General features: G+C 53.1%; 2 protein-coding genes across 2 annotated transcripts; one reads left to right on the top strand and one right to left on the bottom strand.

Moving 5' to 3' along the window:
* Positions 1–1,043: 1,043 nt before the first annotated feature.
* On the bottom strand, positions 1,044–7,777 carry LOC123724035 (acyl carrier protein, mitochondrial). Its single transcript, XM_045712993.1, has 4 exons — positions 7,478–7,777; positions 6,394–6,516; positions 2,183–2,270; positions 1,044–1,653 (listed from the first exon to the last, which is right to left on the bottom strand). Exons 1-4 carry the CDS (start codon positions 7,646–7,648, stop codon positions 1,562–1,564), a joined length of 474 nt encoding a protein of 157 aa, XP_045568949.1. The 5' UTR covers positions 7,649–7,777; the 3' UTR covers positions 1,044–1,561.
* A 353-nt stretch (positions 7,778–8,130) lies between these two features.
* On the top strand, positions 8,131–15,474 carry LOC106596813 (dynactin subunit 5). Its single transcript, XM_045712992.1, has 6 exons — positions 8,131–8,282; positions 9,041–9,109; positions 9,475–9,593; positions 11,669–11,780; positions 13,961–14,063; positions 14,805–15,474. Exons 1-6 carry the CDS (start codon positions 8,235–8,237, stop codon positions 14,900–14,902), a joined length of 549 nt encoding a protein of 182 aa, XP_045568948.1. The 5' UTR covers positions 8,131–8,234; the 3' UTR covers positions 14,903–15,474.
* The last annotated feature ends 4,330 nt before the right edge of the window (positions 15,475–19,804 follow it).

Here is a 19,804-nt window from a genome sequence, read left to right as displayed (position 1 = left end):
ATTGATTTCTATACACACACACACACACACTAGAGCACAGCCAGAAGAGGACTGGCCACCCCTCATAGCCTGGTTCCTCTCTACCCAGTACAGCCAGAAGAGGACTGGCCACCCCTCATAGCCTGGTTCCTCTCTACCCAGTACAGCCAGAAGAGGACTGGCCACCCCTCATAGCCTGGTTCCTTCTCTACCCAGTACAGACAGAAGAGGACTGGCCACCCCTCATAGCCTGGTTCCTCTCTACCCGGTACAGCCAGAAGAGGACTGGCCACCCCTCATAGCCTGGTTCCTCTCTACCCGGTACAGCCAGAAGAGGACTGGCCACCCCTCATAGCCTGGTTCCTCTCTACCCGGTACAGCCAGAAGAGGACTGGCCACCCCTCATAGCCTGGTTCCTCTCTACCCGGTACAGCCAGAAGAGGACTGGCCACCCCTCATAGCCTGGTTCCTCTCTACCCGGTACAGCCAGAAGAGGACTGGCCACCCCTCATAGCCTGGTTCCTCTCTACCCGGTACAGCCAGAAGAGGACTGGCCACCCCTCATAGCCTGGTTCCTCTCTACCCGGTACAGCCAGAAGAGGACTGGCCACCCCTCATAGCCTGGTTCCTCTCTAGGTTTCTTCCTAGGTTCTGGCCTTTCTAGGGGAGTTTTTCCTAGCCACCGTGCTTCTACACCTGCATTGCTTGCTGTTTGGGGTTTTAGGCTGGGTTTCTGTACAGCACTTTGAGATATCAGCTGATGTAAGAAGGGTTTTATAAATACATTTTATTGATTTAGAGCAGGGAGTTCTCAAACTGTTCCACTCGGGACCCCCCCTTCCAGCAACGGGGAACATCCCACCCCCCTCTCCCACGGGCAAGTTAAAAGCCGGACTGAGGCCCGCACCCCCCTCCCTGCCACCCCCTCTAGGGGGCGCGTCACACAGTTTGGGATCCACTGCACTAAATGACTGATAGGGGGCGCTGTGTTGAAGCCACCAGGCCTCCATCTTGACCCCCCCTCCCACCGTTGTAAAAACGATACTTTGGACGTTATAGAAATTAATTTACTAATGTTGCCTCGTTTATTGAATTACAGACAGCTTTTACATCCGCTAAACAAATGAAAAATATTTTCCTTAATGTTATACATTTTTTGGGGGGAAAAAGTGCTGATGTTTATTGTCCTCACTACAAACAACAAAAACACCTTAAATACAGAAAATACAAAAAAATACTGTTGAATTCCATTTATTTTCTACGCGGGAATATAGTGGAACCGGTGGCTTTAAAGTCTCTCCATGGCCGAAACATCAGCAATTCAGGGTGTATATATCTATATATCTCTCTATATCTATATCTATATCTATATCTATATATATATATATATATATATATATATATCTCTCTATATCTATCTATCTATCTATCTATCTATAATTATAATACACACACACACGTCATTGGAGTTATGATGAAGGCCAAAACACAACGTTTTTAATAGTTGTTTAAATGGTGAGAGAGCGTTACTCCCTTGTCGTCGCCGTGGAGACTCACTGGGCGTGTTAGTAATTCCTGGTTCTTATTCGTACACGTCCTTCTTGTCAGCGATGTACTGGACAATATCCTGGGGAGACATTAACTTCTCTGCCTCCGCATCCGGGATCTCAAACCCTGCAGCAGGAACACACACACACACACACACACACACACACTAGGCTTAACACACGTAACCACAGTTGTATGTAGGAAGTGGAAGGGTTAGTCCATACAAACATCTAAGTTATCGTCATGGAAATAGAACGGACTAGTCTAGAACATTCCGATTCACATCAACAGGTGGACCAGCAGGGAGACAGAGACATGGAGAGAGACAGACCGACAGAGACAGAGAGAGAGACAGGGAGGGAGGGAGAGACGGGGAGACAGAGACATGGTGAGAGAGACGGGGAGGGAGAGACAGGGAGGGAGAGAGAGAGACGGGGAGAGAGAGAGAGACAGGGAGGGAGAGACAGACCGACAGATACAGGGAAGGAGAGACAGGGAGGGAGAGACAGACCGACAGGGAGGGAGAGACAGGGAGGGAGAGACAGACCGACAGTCAAACACAGAGACAGGGACGGAGAGACAGACCGACAGAGACAGGGAGGGAGAGACAGACCGACAGTCAAACACAGATACAGGGACGGAGAGACAGACTCACCAAACTCATCCTCCATGGCCATAATGATCTCGACCTGGTCCAAGCTGTCTAACCCCAGGTCCTTCAGGAAGTGGGACGACGTCGCCAGCTGAGGATACAGATAGATCAGAGGAGGTCAGGACAGACAGGACTGGTCGACAGGTCAGAGGAGGTCAGGACAGACAGGACTGGTCGACAGATCAGAGGAGGTCAGGACAGACAGGACTGGTCGATAGATCAGAGGAGGTCAGGACAGACAGGGCTGGTCGATAGATCAGAGGAGGAGGTCAGGACAGACAGGACTGGTCGACAGATCAGAGGAGGAGGTCAGGACAGACAGGACTGGTCGATAGATCAGAGGAGGTCAGGACAGACAGGGCTGGTCGATAGATCAGAGGTGGTCAGGACAGACAGGGCCGGTCGACAGGTCAGGACAGACAGGGCCGGTCGATAGATCAGAGGAGGTCAGGACAGACAGGGCTGGTCGATAGATCAGAGGAGGAGGTCAGGACAGACAGGACTGGTCGATAGATCAGAGGAGGTCAGGACAGACAGGGCTGGTCGATAGATCAGAGGTGGTCAGGACAGACAGGGCCGGTCGACAGGTCAGGACAGACAGGGCCGGTCGATAGATCAGAGGAGGTCAGGACAGACAGGGCTGGTCGATAGATCAGAGGAGGTCAGGACAGACAGGGCCGGTCGATAGATCAGAGGTGGTCAGGACAGACAGGGCCGGTCGATAGATCAGAGGTGGTCAGGACAGACAGGGCCGGTCGATAGATCAGAGGTGGTCAGGACAGACAGGGCTGGTCGATAGATCAGAGGTGGTCAGGACAGACAGGACTGGTCGACAGGTCAGAGGAGGTCAGGACAGACAGGGCCGGTCGACAGGTCAGGACAGACAGGGCCGGTCGATAGATCAGAGGAGGTCAGGACAGACAGGGCTGGTCGATAGATCAGAGGAGGTCAGGACAGACAGGGCTGGTCGATAGATCAGAGGAGGTCAGGACAGACAGGACTGGTCGACAGGTCAGGACAGACAGGGCCGGTCGACAGGTCAGGACAGACAGGGCTGGTCGACAGGTCAGGACAGACAGGGCTGGTCGACAGGTCAGGACAGACAGGGCTGGTCGACAGGTCAGGACAGACAGGGCTGGTCGACAGGTCAGAGGAGGAGGTCAGGACAGACAGGGCTGGTCGACAGGTCAGGACAGACAGGGCTGGTCGACAGGTCAGGACAGACAGGGCTGGTCGACAGGTCAGGACAGACAGGGCTGGTCGACAGGTCAGAGGAGGAGGTCAGGACAGACAGGGCTGGTCGACAGGTCAGGACAGACAGGGCTGGTCGACAGGTCAGAGGAGGAGGTCAGGACAGACAGGGCTGGTCGACAGGTCAGGACAGACAGGGCTGGTCGACAGGTCAGAGGAGGTGAGGACAGACAGGGACGTCCTAGATCTGCAGTCCTACTCTGAGATACACTACATGACTCAAAAGTATGTGGACACCTACTCATCCAAAATCATGGGCGTTAACCATTTTGAAAGGGTGTCCACATACTTTTGTATTTATACAACAGCTGGGTCTAATCTATGATGTTAAAATGTCTATTTACTCGGTTCCATCTGACTGCTGCAATCCACTGTCTCATCAGCCCAGCCAGGCAATTTATAAACTTCATCTCCACTATAAAAAGCATCTAGACATGATCTCATATTTCTTTTAGGACTAACATTTAGTTTTCAACAGCGGAGATTTGTATAAACCTTTACTGTCGGTCTCTCCGACATTTACAACATTGAATTAGAATATTGAAATAATCTCCAGTCGTCCCGTAGTAATGAACGTGTCGAGACGAGACGAACAGACAGACAGACAGACAGACAGGCAGGCAGACAGAGACAGGCAGACAGGCAGGCAGGCAGACAGACAGACAGACAGTGTTTCTCAGCCAGTCGAAATCATGAATCAGCCGTCATCGTTTTTATGGATCAAAACAAAGAAATGACAACTGAAAAAAGGTTGAAACGAAGTGCAGCTAGTTTGCAGTATTTCCAGATTCAGTTTGTTTTATTCCACCTTTATTTAACCAGGTGGCTAGTTGAGAACAAGTCCTTTATTTAACCAGGTAGGCTAGTTGAGAACAAGTCCTTTATTTAACCAGGTAGGCCAGTTGAGAACAAGTCCTTTATTTAACCAGGTGGGCCAGTTGAGAACAAGTCCTTTATTTAACCAGGTGGGCCAGTTGAGAACAAGTCCTTTATTTAACCAGGTAGGCCAGTTGAGAACAAGTCCTTTATTTAACCAGGTAGGCCAGTTGAGAACAAGTTCTCATTTACAACTGCTACCTGGCCAAAATAAAGCAAAGCAGTTCGACACAGAGTTACACATGGAGTAAAACAAACATACAGTCAATAACACAGTAGAAAAATAAGTCTATATACAATGTGAGCAAATGAGGTGAGATTAGGGAGGTAAGGCAATAAATAGGCCAGAGTGGTGAAGTAATTACAATATAGCAATTAAACACTGGAGTGATAGGATGTACAGAGGATGAATGTGCAAGTAGAGATACTGGGGTGCAAAGGAGCAAGATAAATAAATAAATACAGTATGGGGATGAGTTAGATTGGATGGGCTAGTTTGAAGTGATTGTGTTTAGCTGTGTTGTAGCTCCTCTGAACAACAGTGTCCTGACGAGTGAGCACATTTTCTATACCAGGTGAAATCGCACCTCATTACCTCATTGTTATGGATTTATCCAAATAAACGTCACTAGAAAACAGCTTAAACAAATGTAAATGCAGCTAAACTTTTTGACGTGATTGTAAATTAGCCGTAGTTGGCTAGCTGAGGGATAAGAACGTTGCCAGCCAGTATGGCACGAAAGACTGGGTCCATAGATACAGAACCAAAAGACTGAACGACTGGGTCGCGTCCATAGATACAGAACCAAAGGACTGAACGACTGGGTCGCGTCCATCGATACAGAACATAAAAGACTGAACGACTGGGTCGAGTCCATAGATACAGAACATAAAAGACTGAACGACTGGGTCGCGTCCATCGATACAGAACATAAACGACTGGGTCGCGTCCATCGATACAGAACATAAAAGACTGAACGACTGGGTCTCGTCCATAGATACAGAACATAAAAGACTGAACGACCGGGTCACGTCCATAGATACAGAACACAAAGACTGAACGACCGGGTCGCGTCCATCGATACAGAACACAAAGACTGAACGACTGGGTCGCGTCCATAGATACAGAACATAAAAGACTGAACGACCGGGTCACGTCCATCGATACAGAACCAAAAGACTGAACGACTGGGTCACGTCCAGATACAGAACATAAAGACTGAACGACTGGGTCTCTGGCAACCGACCCGATCGAACGAACGACCAGCCAGATTGGGTAGCCACCTTAGGACTTGTGTCGGGACTAAATCTTGTTGGAAGGAGGAAATGGTATGAATAAATGTATCATAGATAAGGAGTGTTGACTGATCCTAGACACGTGGGGTGTAAATCTACTACACACCAAACAGACCCATGAGGAAACGAATGGAACGAAACAGAAGAGAATATGTCCAATAGAAGAAACTGTCTTGTTTTCGCCTGGACTAATGATTACACCCCAGTATTCCTAGTCTCAAAACCGCAGCCCGTCTGGTGTTCAACCTTCCCAAGTTCTCTCACGTCACCCCGCTCTCTCCGCTCTCTCCACTGGCTTCCAGTCGAAGCTCGCATCCGCTACAAGACCATGGTGCTTGCCTACGGAGCTGTGAGGGGAACGGCACCTCCGTACCTTCAGGCTCTGATCAGGCCCTACACCCAAACAAGGGCACTGCATTCATCCACCTCTGGCCTGCTCGCCTCCCTACCTCTGAGGAAGCACAGTTCCCGCTCAGCCCAGTCAAAACTGTTCGCTGCTCTGGCACCCCAATGGTGGAACAAGCTCCCTCACGACGCCAGGACAGCGGAGTCAATCACCACCTTCCGGAGACACCTGAAACCCCACCTCTTTAAGGAATACCTGGGATAGGATAAAGTAATCCTTCTAACCCCCCCTTAAAAGATATAGATGTACTATTGTAAAGTGGTTGTTCCACTGGATATCATAAGGTGAATCCACCAATTTGTAAGTCGCTCTGGATAAGAGCATCTGCTAAATGACTTAAATGTAAACGTCAAAGCGAGCCGCGGTGCCTCGGGTCGGTCCTTACCTTCTCTGGGTTGATCTTGTCGTAGAGTTTCAGAACGTACATGACTCGTTCTTTAATGCTTTCAATGGTGAGGGGAGGCAGGTCTCCATACTGTCTACAGGACACTCCCACTGAGCTAGAGATCTAGAGAGAAGAAGAAGGACAGGAAGGAAGAAAGGGTTCAGAGATCATAACACTTGTCGATGCCAGCTTGACTGACAACACTTCTGCACCCATTTGACCAATCAAGCAGTTTAGTTCAAGCCTAGGTAATAGCTAGCTAGCTAATGTTACAGATGTCCACCGCATTGTATTTGGTGCACAAGTCGTCATCCTGTCACAACAACCACAGGTCTTGATAATAGATAAGAGTTACACATTTACTTTAGATTAAATTTTAAAAAGTGTCAATCGACTGTCATCTAGCTAGTACACATAGTAATGCTAGGCTAACAGTACAGTACTTGATTGTACCACAGATGAATAGTTTGAACATATTAGCTTAGCTAGGCTAACGCATGAGACCACAGTCGGTTGTTTTGTAACGTAAATTCATGCAGCATTCAAACTATGCATTTTTTTCAGAGACAGTTTCGTTGAATTAGCAATGGACCCGGTTTTAAGACATTGTCGTGCAAAGTGACCAGCTAGCAAGCTAGCTAGCACAGTGACCGGATAGCAAGCTAGCTAGCACAGTGACCGGATAGCAAGCTAGCTAGCACAGTGACCGGATAGCAAGCTAGCTAGCACAGTGACCGGATAGCAAGCTAGCTAGCACAGCGACCGGATAGCAAGCTAGCTAGCACAGCGACCGGATAGCAAGCTAGCTAGCACAGCGACCGGATAGCAAGCTAGCTAGCACAGCGACCGGATAGCAAGCTAGCTAGCACAGCGACCGGATAGCAAGCTAGCTAGCACAGCGACCGGATAGCAAGCTAGCTAGCACAGCGACCGGATAGCAAGCTAGCTAGCACAGCGACCGGATAGCAAGTTAGCTAGCACTAGTTACGGATTTTATTGGAAAGACACTGGTAGGTCAATGTGCAATCCAGTACTGCTAGGCCACAACAGCGACAAAAACATGTCAATGTTATTCAAGACTAACCTGCGTTTGTTCAATCCACCGTGTCCGCTGACTGCTGGCAATGAAGGAGAACGGTCGGTGGTTCAATAGGACCGGACCAGCTGCGGCTCTCACTGCAATGTTACCCGACGAGAGTCTCACAGAAGACCGGGCGAGTTGGCGGACACACTGCGCTAGGACACGGGACGCCATGATTGAAACTAAAATACGGTGCAAAGTAAAACACGCGTTTAGATGACAAGCGGGAGTTTCCACTAGATAGCACAGCCACAAAGTCAAAGGGAAAAAGAGGTCAAATGTGCGCAGGCGCACTGGTTATTATAAAAAATTAAAAAATAACGCCGATATTTAATATGATTTGGTTTTTATTTATTCACTATAACGTCATTATAATGCTTTCTCGTATGTTTTTATTATTTCATTAAATTGGAATGATGTAAAAAAAAAAAATGTTGACTTTGGTTGAATTTTGTCGCAACATCGGGTAACCGATCATTCTATGCGTAAATCACCAGAACAAAACAAAAAAATCGATTATATTCAAATTTCGTCGATCATTAACAATGATGTTAATTCTTTAAACACACATATTTTAATTTTAGTTGAATATGACTTATTATTTGTGAGCGGAAGTGTTTTCCACCATCATCATCATCATCGATGTTGCAGTGCTCTGCTAGTAGGGTCTGAAGGGAGCGGTAGACAGCAGAGCAAAACAAACCACAGAAAACTCGTTTTTTCTGTACATTTACAAACAACAACAACAACAATTACAATCATGGAATTGTGTGAGATACTGTACAACAAGGCGGAATACATTGAAACGGTAATATTCGGTGTTTATTTGACTAGATAACGTTAACGATTAGCAAGTTAGCTAGCTAGCTAGCGTTTAGCGCATTGGTATTTACACTGAGTATACAAAACATTAAGAACACCTTCCTAATATCATAACAGCCTCAATTCATCAGAGGCATGGACTCTACAAGGTGTAGAAAGCGTCCCACAGGGATGCTGGTCCATGTTGACTCCAATGCTCCCCACAGTTGTGTCCAGTTGGCTGGATGTCCTTTGGGTGGTGCACCAGTCTTGATACACACGGGGAAACTGTTTGAGCGTGGAAAAACCCAGCAGCTTTGCAGTTCTTGACACAAACCGGTGCACCTGGCACCTACTACCATAACCCCCGTTCAAAGGCACTTCAATATTTTTGTCTTGTCCGTTCACCTTCTGAATGGCAAACATACAATGTCTCAAATCCTTTAACCTGTCTCCTCCCCTTCTTCATCTACACTGATTGAAGTGGATTTAACAAGTGACATCAATAAGGGATCATATCTATCACCTGGATTCACCTGGTCAGTCTATGTGATGGAAAGAGAAGGTGTTTTTAATGTTGTGTATACACAGTGAACAGTCAATGCACTGAACCAGCATTGCTAGCTAGGTCACTTAGCCAGCTAGCTAGCCAGCTGAATTGACAAGGCACCGATTACAGTTTGCATCAAGCGGTGGTCTGTAAACCTTGTAGCTAAGTCAGTGCCGTTTATACCAACCTGTCAGCATGTCCACTGTCCCTCTCAGGCGTCCGGTAACAAAGTGAGCAGGCAGTCGGTGCTGTGCGGCAGTCAGAACATCGTCCTCAACGGCAAAGTAAGTAACAACAAGCTATACAGGTAATAAACCATGAGATGGGACTATACATGTAATAAACCATGAGTCTCCCTCCCTGTCTGTCTCCCTCCCTCCCTGTCTGTCTCCTCCTCCCTGTCTCCCCTCCCTCCCTGTCTCCCTCCCTCCCTGTCTATCTCCCTCCCTGTCTCCTGCCCTCCCTGTCTGTGTCACCCTCCCTGTCTGCATGTCTGTCTGCCTGCCTGCCTGCCTGTCTGTCTGTCTGTCTGTCTGTCTGTCTGTCTGTCTGTCTGCCTCCCTGCCTGTCTGTCTGTCTGCCTGCCTGCCTTCTGTCTGTCTGTCTGCCTGTCTGTCTGTCTGTCTGTCTGTCTGTCTGTCTGTTCCAGACTATAGTAATGAATGACTGTATAATCCGTGGAGACCTGGCCAATGTCAGGGTGGGGAGGCACTGTGTTGTGAAGAGCCGCAGTGTCATTCGACCGCCGTTCAAAAAATTCAGCAAAGGGTGAGTTCTGCTCAACTTCTTCTAGACCAGGGGTCCCCTCTTCTAGACCAGGGGTCCCCTCTTCTAGACCAGGGGTCGCCAACCTTTTCTAGACCAGGGGTCTCCTCTTCTAGACCAGGGGTCTCCTCTTCTAGACCAGGGGTCCCCTCTTCTAGACCAGGGGTCCCCTCTTCTAGACCAGGGGTCGCCAACCTTTTCTAGACCAGGGGTCTCCTCTTCTAGACCAGGGGTCTCCAACCTCTTCTAGACCAGGGGTCCCCTCTTCTAGACCAGGGGTCTCCTCTTCTAGACCAGGGGTCCCCTCTTCTAGACCAGGGGTCTCCTCTTCTAGACCAGGGGTCCCCTCTTCTAGACCAGGGGTCTCCTCTTCTAGACCAGGGGTCTCCTCTTCTAGACCAGGGGTCCCCTCTTCTAGACCAGGGGTCCCCTCTTCTAGACCAGGGGTCTCCTCTTCTAGACCAGGGGTCCCCTCTTCTAGACCAGGGGTCTCCTCTTCTAGACCAGGGGTCGCCAACCTTTTCTAGACCAGGGGTCGCCAACCTTTTCTAGACCAGGGGTCTCCTCTTCTAGACCAGGGGTCTCCTCTTCTAGACCAGGGGTCCCCTCTTCTAGACCAGGGGTCTCCTCTTCTAGACCAGGGGTCCCCTCTTCTAGACCAGGGGTCTCCTCTTCTAGACCAGGGGTCTCCTCTTCTAAACCAGGGGTCGCCAACCTTTTCTAGACCAGGGGTCCCCTCTTCTAGACCAGGGGTCTCCTCTTCTAGACCAGGGGTCCCCTCTTCTAGACCAGGGGTCGCCAACCTTTTCTAGACCAGGGTCTCCAACCTTTTCTAGACCAGGGGTCTCCAACCTTTTCTAGACCAGGGGTCTCCTCTTCTAGACCAGGGGTCTCCAACCTTTTCTAGACCAGGGGTCGCCAACCTTTTCTAGACCAGGGGTCCCCTCTTCTAGACCAGGGGTCTCCTCTTCTAGACCAGGGGTCTCCTCTTCTAGACCAGGGGTCTCCTCTTCTAGACCAGGGGTCTCCTCTTCTAGACCAGGGGTCTCCTCTTCTAGACCAGGGGTCCCCTCTTCTAGACCAGGGGTCCCCTCTTCTAGACCAGGGGTCTCCAACCTCTTCTAGACCAGGGGTCTCCAACCTCTTCTAGACCAGGGGTCTCCAACCTCTTCTAGACCAGGGGTCGCCAACCTTTTCTAGACCAGGGGTCGCCAACCTTTTCTAGACCAGGGGTCTCCTCTTCTAGACCAGGGGTCTCCTCTTCTAGACCAGGGGTCTCCTTTTCTAGACCAGGGGTCCCCTTTCTAGACCAGGGGTCGCCCCTCTTCTAGACCAGGGGTCGCCACCTTTCTAGACCAGGGGTCTCCTCTTCTAGACCAGGGGTCGCCAACCTCTTCTAGACCAGGGGTCTCCACCTCTTCTAGACCAGGGGTCTCCTCTTCTAGACCAGGGGTCCCCTCTTCTAGACCAGGGGTCCCCTCTTCTAGACCAGGGGTCCACCTCTTCTAGACCAGGGGTCTCCAACCTCTTCTAGACCAGGGGTCTCCAACCTCTTCTAGACCAGGGGTCTCCACCTCTTCTAGACCAGGGGTCTCCAACCTCTTCTAGACCAGGGGTCTCCAACTCTTCTAGACCAGGGGTCTCCACTCTTCTAGACCAGGGGTCTCCAACCTCTTCTAGACCAGGGGTCTCCTCTTCTAGACCAGGGGTCTCCTCTTCTAGACCAGGGGTCTCCTCTTCTAGACCAGGGGTCTCCTCTTCTAGACCAGGGGTCCCCTCTTCTAGACCAGGGGTCTCCTCTTCTAGACCAGGGGTCTCCCTCTTCTAGACCAGGGGTCTCCTATTCTAGACCATGGTTCTCCTCTTCTAGACCAGGGGTCTCCCTCTTCTAGACCAGGGGTCTCCAACCTCTTCTAGACCAGGGGTGTTGTTGTTTCTGCTGTTTTGGACCTACTGCTGCTGCATGACGTCGTGACCCAGTCGATACACACGATCATGATGTAGTTGTGTGTAAGTTAATGTTGAACGTCCAGTGTAGCAGGTCTCTGTGGTCTGACCTCTAACCCCTTGTCCTCCAGAGTGGCCTTCTTCCCGCTGCACATCGGAGACCATGTGTTTATAGAGGAGGACTGTGTGGTGAACGCTGCTCAGATCGGATCTTACGTACACATCGGGAAGAACTGTGTCATCGTGAGTTACACAGAGTCACACACACACACACACACACGTTATACACACACACACACACAGTTACACACACACACACAGAGTCACACACACACACACAGAGTCACACACACACACAGAGTCACACACACACACACACAGAGTTACACACACACACACACACTCACAGACACACACACTGGCCGCGGGAACATTCAGGTCCTAAATCTGGGCCATGTGATGCTTGGAAAGGCAACATTTCACTGGCCAGACGGGCTAGCCGGGTCCATGTTCTACTAGCCTGGTCTGAACAGTGCTAGCCGGGTCCATGTTCTACTAGCCTGGTCTGAACAGTGCTAGCCGGGTCCATGTTCTACTAGCCTGGTCTGAACAGTGCTAGCCTTTGGCTAGCGGGCTAGTTGGGTCCATGTTCTACTAGCCTGGTCTGAACAGTGCTAGCCGGGTCCATGTTCTACTAGCCTGGTCTGAACAGTGCTAGCCTCTGGCTAGCGGGCTAGTTGGGTCCATGTTCTACTAGTCTGGTCTGAACAGTGCTAGCCTCTGGCTAGCGGGCTAGTTGGGTCCATGTTCTACTAGCCTGGTCTGAACAGTGCTAGCCGGGTCCATGTTCTACTAGCCTGGTCTGAACAGTGCTAGCCTCTGGCTAGCGGGCTAGTTGGGTCCATGTTCTACTAGCCTGGTCTGAACAGTGCTAGCCTCTGGCTAGCGGGCTTTGGGTCCATGTTCTACTAGCCTGGTCTGAACAGTGCTAGCCTCTGGCTAGCGGGCTAGTTGGGTCCATGTTCTACTAGCCTGGTCTGAACAGTGCTAGTCACTGGCTAGCTTCATTAGATTCCCTGTTACAGGGTAATACGTGATTGTATTCATTACAGGGTAGTCACTCCTACACTGACTGGGGCCGGGAGTCACTCCTACACTGACTGAGCCGGGAGTCACTCCCACACTGACTGGGGCCTGGAGTCACTCCCACACTGACTGGGGCCTGGAGTCACTCCCACACTGACTGGGGCCTGGAGTCACTCCCACACTGACTGGGGCCTGGAGTTACTCCCACACTGACTGGGCCCGGGAGTCACTCCTACACTGACTGGGCCCGGGAGTCACTCCTACACTGACTGGGGCCGGGAGTCACTCCTACACTGACTGGGCCCGGGAGTCACTCCCACACTGACTGGGCCCGGGAGTCACTCCCACACTGACTGGGCCGGGAGTCACTTCCACACTGACTGGGCCGGGAGTCACTTCCACACTGACTGGGCCGGGAGTCACTTCCACACTGACTGGGGCCGGGAGTCACTCCCACACTGACTGGGGCCTGGAGTTACTCCCACACTGACTGGGCCCGGGAGTCACTCCCACACTGACTGGGCCTGGAGTCACTCCCACACTGACTGGGGCCGGGAGTCACTCCTACACTGACTGGGGCCTGGAGTCACTCCTACACTGACTGGGGCCTGGAGTCACTCCCACACTGACTGGGGCCTGGAGTCACTCCCACACTGACTGGGGCCGGGAGTCACTCCCACACTGACTGGGGCCGGGAGTCACTCCCACACTGACTGGGCCCGGGAGTCACTCCTACACTGACTGGGGCCTGGAGTCACTCCCACACTGACTGGGGCCGGGAGTCACTCCCACACTGACTGGGGCCGGGAGTCACTCCCACACTGACTGGGGCCTGGAGTCACTCCCACACTGACTGGGCTGGGAGTCACTCCCACACTGACTGGGGCCTGGAGTCACTCCTACACTGACTGGGCCCGGGAGTCACTCCCACACTGACTGGGGCCGGGAGTCACTCCTACACTGACTGGGGCCGGGAGTCACTCCCACACTGACTGGGGCCGGGAGTCACTCCTACACTGACTGGGGCCTGGAGTCACTCCCACACTGACTGGGCCGGGAGTCACTCCTACACTGACTGGGGCCTGGAGTCACTCCTACACTGACTGGGCCCGGGAGTCACTCCTACACTGACTGGGGCCGGGAGTCACTCCTACACTGACTGGGCCCGGGAGTCACTCCTACACTGACTGGGCCCGGGAGTCACTCCTACACTGACTGGGGCCGGGAGTCACTCCTACACTGACTGGGCCCGGGAGTCACTCCCACACTGACTGGGGCCTGGAGTCACTGTGTCTGGTTGTTAATGCTGTGTGTGTGTGTGTGTGTGTGTGTTCCAGGGCCGGCGGTGTGTGTTGAAGGATTGCTGTAAGATCCTAGACAACACAGTTCTTCCTCCTGAGACCGTGGTTCCTCCCTTCACCGTGTTCTCAGGATGCCCAGGTCAGAACACACCTCCTCCTCTTCCTCCTCCCTCCTCTACCTCCCCCCTCTCTCCCCCCCTCCACCTCCTCTTCCTCTACCTCCTCTACCTCTACCTCCCCCTCTACTTCCTCCTCTACCTCCCCCCTCTCCCCCCCTCCTCCTCCACCTCCCCCTCTCTCCCCCTCCTCCTCCTCCTCTACCTCCCCCCTCCCCCAATCTCGTAAAAATACCTCCTCCTCGATGACATCCCCGTTTTGGCATGTAGACCCTGGTATGGTGCTGGAGATGCTGAATACGCCTGAAAATGGATGGAATTGCTTTCAACTCTTTCTAACTGGTGTCTCTCTCCCCCTCTCTCTCCCCCTCCTCTTCCTCCTCTCTCTCTCCCCCTCTCTCTCTCCCCCTCTTCCTCCTCTCTCTCTCCTCCTCTCTCCCCTCTCTCTCCCCTCTCTCCCCCTCTCTCTCCCCTCCTCTTCCTCCTCTCTCTCTCCCCTCTCTCTCTCCCCCTCTTCCTCCTCTCTCTCTCCTCCTCTCTCCCCTCTCCCCTCTCTCTCCCCTCTCTCCCCCTCTCTCTCCCCCTCCTCTTCTCCTCTCTCTCTCCCCTCTCTCTCTCCGCCCTCCTCTTCCTCCTCTCTCTCTCCCCCTCTCCCCCTCTCTCTCTCTCTCCCCTCCCTCTTTCTCCCCCCTCTCTCCCCCCTCTCTTTCTCCCCCTCTCTCCCCCCTCTCTCTCCCTCCCCCTCTCCCCTCTCTCTCTCTCAGGTCTGTTTTCAGGAGAGCTCCCAGAATGTACCCAGGACCTGATGATTGACGTGACCAAGAGTTACTACCAGAAATTCCTCTCCCTCAGCCAGATATAAATCCCTGCATTAACCTACTTTACCCTGCTCTACACTACCCAGATATTACCCCCTACTCTAGCCTACCCAGATATACCCCTACCCTACTCTAGCCTATCCAGATATACCCCCTACCCTACTCTACCCTAGTCTACCCTATCCAGATATACCCCCCTACCCTACTCTACCCTAGTCTACCCTATCCAGATATACCCCCCTACCAGACTCGAGCCTCCACTTCCCAGACCAGGGCTGTGTCTCAACATTGTAGACCTTAACCTACCCTCATGAAAAACCACATTTAGCCTGATTCAGATTTGGTTTGAACAGAAAGCAGCCTGATGGAAGTGAGAGGTCTGTCTGTCTGTCTGTCTGTCTGTCTGTCTGTCTGTCTGTCTGTCTGTCTGTGTTGTTGTCGTGCTGTTGGGCCTCTTCATTCATTATCGACTGAGGCCCTTCGGGCGGCGAGATTCAATATGATTGCGGCGTTTTGTCAACAATGCACCTTGTTTTAAAAGGTTGTTGCTTCTTCCGTTGTTTGACGGAAAGACCACATTTTAAAGGTGCACCCTTGACGACCATGCACCCTTGACGCCATCACCCTTGCGACCTGCACTCTGCGACCATGCAATCGGATTGACCCCCCGCCAGCCCCCCAGCCCCCCCCACAGCCCCTGCATTTGTTATAGTTGATACTAATAAACATGTTTTAAACCAGTGTGTTTGTCTGTTACATCACATCAGTAACTGGTGGGGGGGCTACAGTCCTTTGAATTCATCTGTATTATAATCTCTGGCTTTGAATCGTTTCAATTCCCCGTTTAGTTCGTCTGATTAGAACCAAAAAGGGGAGGTGTATTCATTCGTTTGGACTCCGTTAAAAACAAAAAAAACGTTTTGCATCAACAACAACAACAACAACAAACAGTTTTAGTTCGTTTTAGTTTTATGCTTTTCCACGCGATGCCATTCCAATCTGAATAGTCTGTGAAATGGTTAGGGGAGGCAGGTAGCCTAGTGGTTAGAGGAGGCGGCAGGTAGCCTAGTGGTTGGAGGGCGGCAGGTAGCCTAGTGGTTAGAGTGGAGGGACGGCAGGTAGCCTAGTGGTTAGAGTGGAGGGGAGGCAGGTAGCCTAGTGGTTAGAGTGGAGGGCGGCAGGTAGCCTAGTGGTTAGAGTGGAGGGACGGCAGGTAGCCTAGTGGTTGGAGTGGGGCGAGGCAGGTAACCTAGTGGTTAGAGTGGAGGGACGGCAGGTAGCCTAGTGGTTAGAGTGGAGGGGCGGCAGGTAGCCTAGTGGTTAGAGTGGAGGCGGCAGGTAGTCTAGTGGTTAGAGTGGAGGGGCGGCAGGTAGCCTAGTGGTTAGAGTGGAGGGACGGCAGGTAGCCTAGTGGTTAGAGTGGAGGGCGGCAGGTAGCCTAGTGGTTAGAGTGGAGGGACGGCAGGTAGTCTAGTGGTTAGAGTGGAGGGACGGCAGGTAGCCTAGTGGTTAGAGTGGAGGGACGGCAGGTAGCCTAGTGGTTAGAGTGGAGGGACGGCAGGCAGCCTAGTGGTTAGAGTGGAGGGACGGCAGGTAGCCTAGTGGTTAGAGTGGAGGGACGGCAGGTAGCCTAGTGGTTAGAGTGGAGGGCGGCAGGTAGCCTAGTGGTTAGAGTGGAGGGACGGCAGGTAGCCTAGTGGTTAGAGGTGGAGGGACGGCAGGTAGCCTAGTGGTTAGAGTGGAGAGCGGCAGGTAGCCTAGTGGTTAGGTGGAGGGGCGGCAGGTAGCCTAGTGGTTAGAGTGGAGGGGGGGCAGGTAGCCTAGTGGTTAGAGTGGAGGGGCGGCAGGTAGCCTAGTGGTTAGAGTGGAGGGACGGCAGGCAGCCTAGTGGTTAGAGTGGAGGGGCGGCAGGTAGCCTAGTGGTTAGAGTGGAGGGGCGGCAGGTAGTCTAGTGGTTAGAGTGGAGGGACGGCAGGTAGCCTAGTGGTTAGAGGGAGGGCGGCAGGTAGCCTAGTGGTTAGGAGTGGAGGGACGGCAGGTAGCCTAGTGGTTAGAGTGGAGGGACGGCAGGTAGCCTAGTGGTTAGAGTGGAGGGACGGCAGGTAGCCTAGTGGTTAGAGTGGAGGGGCGGCAGGTAGCCTAGTGGTTAGAGGGAGGGACGGCAGGTAGCCTAGTGGTTAGAGTGGAGGGACGGCAGGTAGCCTAGTGGTTAGAGTGGAGGCGGCAGGCAGCCTAGTGGTTAGAGTGGAGGGACGGCAGGTAGCCTAGTGGTTAGGAGTGGAGGGGGAGGCAGGTAGCCTAGTGGTTAGAGTGGAGGGCGGCAGGTAGCCTAGTGGTTAGAGTGGAGGGGAGGCAGGTAGCCTAGTGGTTAGAGTGGAGGGGAGGCAGGTAGCCTAGTGGTTAGAGTGGAGGGGCGGCAGGGTAGCCTAGTGGTTAGAGTGGAGGGGCGGCAGGTAGTCTAGTGGTTGGGGGGGGGCAGGTAGCCTAGTGGTTAGAGGGGGAGGCAGGTAGCCTAGTGGTTGGAGTGGAGGGCGGCAGGTAGCCTAGTGGTTAGAGTGGAGGGGCGGCAGGTAGCCTAGTGGTTAGAGAGGACGGCAGGTAGCCTAGTGGTTAGAGTGGAGGGGGCGCATGTAGCCTAGTGGTTAGGTGGAGGGGGCATGTAGCCTAGTGGTTAGAGTGGAGGGGAGGCAGGTAGCCTAGTGGTTAGAGTGGAGGGGCAGGTAGCCTAGTGGTTAGAATGGAGGGCGGCAGGTAGCCTAGTGGTTAGAGTGGAGGGGCGGCAGATGGCCTAGTGGTTAGAGTGGAGGGGCTAGGTAGCCTAGTGGTTAGAGTGGAGGGCTGCAGGTAGCCTAGTGGTTAGAGTGGAGGGAGGCAGGTAGCCTAGTGGTTAGAGTGGGGGAGCAGGTAGCCTAGTGGTTAGAGTGTAGGGCGGCAGGCAGCCTCGTGGTTAGAGGTAGGGAGGCAGGTAGCCTAGTGGTTAGAGGACTGCAGGTGCTGTGGTTAGGGGCGGCAGGTGGCCTAGTGGTTGGGGAGTGGAGGGGCAGGTAGCCTAGTGGTTAGAGGGAGGGGGAGGCAGGTAGCCTAGTGGTTAGAGGGAGGGGCGGCAGGTAGCCTAGTGGTTAGAGTGGAGGGGCGGCAGTAGCCTAGTGGTTAGAGGAGGGAGGCAGATAGCCTAGTGGTTAGAGTGAGGGGGGCAGGTAGCCTAGTGGATTTAGAGTGGAGGCGGCAGGTAGCCTAGTGGTTAGAGTGGAGGGGCGGCAGGTAGCCTAGTGGTTAGAGTGGAGGGACGGCAGTAGCCTAGTGGTTAGAGTGGAGGGCGGCAGGTAGCCTGTGGTTAGAGGGCGGCGGCAGGTAGCCTAGTGGTTAGAGTGGAGGGGCGGCAGGTAGCCTAGTGGTTAGAGGGGAGGCAGGTAGCCTAGTGGTTGGAGAGTGGAGGGGCGGCAGGTAGCCTAGTGGTTAGAGTGGAGGGACGGCAGGTAGCTAGTGGTTAGAGTGTAGGGGCGGCAGGTAGCCTAGTGGTTGAGTGGAGGGGCGGCAGGTAGCCTAGTGGTTAGAGTGGGGGGGCAGGCAGCCTAGTGATTAGGTGGGGACGGCAGGTACCTAGTGGTTAGAGTGGAGGGGCGGCAGGTAGCCTAGTGGTTAGAGGAGGGACGGCAGGTAGCCTAGTGGTTGAGAGTGGAGGGCGAGGTAGCCTAGTGGTTAGAGTGGAGGGGACGTGGCAGGTAGCCCTAGTGGTTAGAGTGGACCGGCAGGTAGCCTATGTGGTTAGAGTGGAGGGACTAGGCAGGTAGCCTAGTGAGTTAGAGGGTGACGGCAGGTAGCCTCAGTGGTTTAGAGTGGAGGCGGCAGGTAGCCTAGTGGTTGGGGAGTGGAGGGATGGCAGGGTAGCCCTAGTGGTTAGAGTGGAGGACGGCAGGTAGCCTAGTGGTTAGAGTGGAGGGGCGGCAGGTAGCCTAGTGGTTAGAGTGGAGGGCCGGCAGGTAGCCTAGTGGTTAGAGTGGAGGGACGGCAGGTAGCCTAGTGGTTAGAGTGGAGGATGGCAGGTAGCCTAGTGGTTGGAGTGGAGGGACGGCGGGTAGCCTAGTGGTTAGTGGAGGGAGGCGGTGGTAGCCTAGTGGTTAGAGTGGAGGGGCGGCCTGTAGCCTAGTGGTTAGAGGGAGGGACGGGGCAGGTAGCCTAGTGGTTAGAGTGGAGGACGCAGGTAGCCCTAGTGGTTAGAGTCGGAGGGAGCAGGTAGCAGTGGTTAGAGTGGAGGGGGGCAGGTAGCCTAGTGGTTTAAAGTGGAGGGAAGGCAGGTAGCCTAGTGGTTAGAGTGGAGGGCGGCAGGTAGCCTAGTGGTTAGAGTGGAGGGACGGCAGGTAGCCTAGTGGTTAGAGTGGAGGACGGCAGGTAGCCTCAGAGTGGTTAGAGAGTGGAGGGCCGGCAGGTAGCCTAGTGGTTAGAGTGGAGGGATGCTGCAGGTAGCCTAGTGTGGGATTTAGAGTGGAGGGGGGCAGGTAACTAGTGGTTAGAGTGGAGGTAAGGCTTGGAAACGCCTAGTGGTTAGAGTGGAGGGAAGGCAGGTAGCCTAGTGGTTAGAGTGGAGGGATGGCAGGTAGCCTAGTGGTTAGAGTGGAGGAGGCGGCGGTGGTAGCCTAGTGGTTAGAGTGGAGGGATGGCAGGTGGTCCTAGGAAGTGGTTAGAGTGGAGGGGCGGTAGGTAGCCAAGTGGTTAGAGGGAGGGTGACAGGTAGCCAAGTGGTTAGAGGTGGAGGGACGGCAGGTAGCCTAGTGGTTAGAGTGGAGGGACGGCTTGGGTGGCCTAGTGGTTAGAGGAGGGAGGCAGGTGCTCTAGTGGTTAGAGTGGAGGCAGTTAGCCTAGTGGTTAGAGTGGAGGGGCGGCAGTTAGCCTAGTGGTTAGAGTGGAGGGCCGGCAGGTAGCCTAGTGGTTAGAGTGGAGGGCGCAGT

The sequence above is a fragment of the Salmo salar genome, unplaced genomic scaffold (genome assembly GCF_905237065.1).
Source record: "Salmo salar unplaced genomic scaffold, Ssal_v3.1, whole genome shotgun sequence".
Classification (NCBI taxonomy): Eukaryota; Metazoa; Chordata; class Actinopteri; order Salmoniformes; family Salmonidae; genus Salmo; species Salmo salar.
This window is presented reverse-complemented; position numbering and strand designations above follow the sequence as displayed.

Bases quoted from the DNA above. Each gene is read 5' to 3' on its own strand.
- LOC123724035 (XM_045712993.1), bottom strand. From the start codon at position 7,648: ATGGCGTCCCGTGTCCTAGCGCAGTGTGTCCGCCAACTCGCCCGGTCT. The intron at 6,517-7,477 runs GTTAGTCTTGAA...TCTTCTCTCTAG, and splicing joins GGTGGATTGAACAAACGCAG to ATCTCTAGCTCAGTGGGAGT. The intron at 2,271-6,393 runs GTAAGGACCGAC...CTGTATCCTCAG, and splicing joins ACAAGATCAACCCAGAGAAG to CTGGCGACGTCGTCCCACTT.
- LOC106596813 (XM_045712992.1), top strand. From the start codon at position 8,235: ATGGAATTGTGTGAGATACTGTACAACAAGGCGGAATACATTGAAACG. The intron at 9,594-11,668 runs GTGAGTTCTGCT...CTTGTCCTCCAG, and splicing joins TTCAAAAAATTCAGCAAAGG to AGTGGCCTTCTTCCCGCTGC. The intron at 11,781-13,960 runs GTGAGTTACACA...TGTGTGTTCCAG, and splicing joins TCGGGAAGAACTGTGTCATC to GGCCGGCGGTGTGTGTTGAA.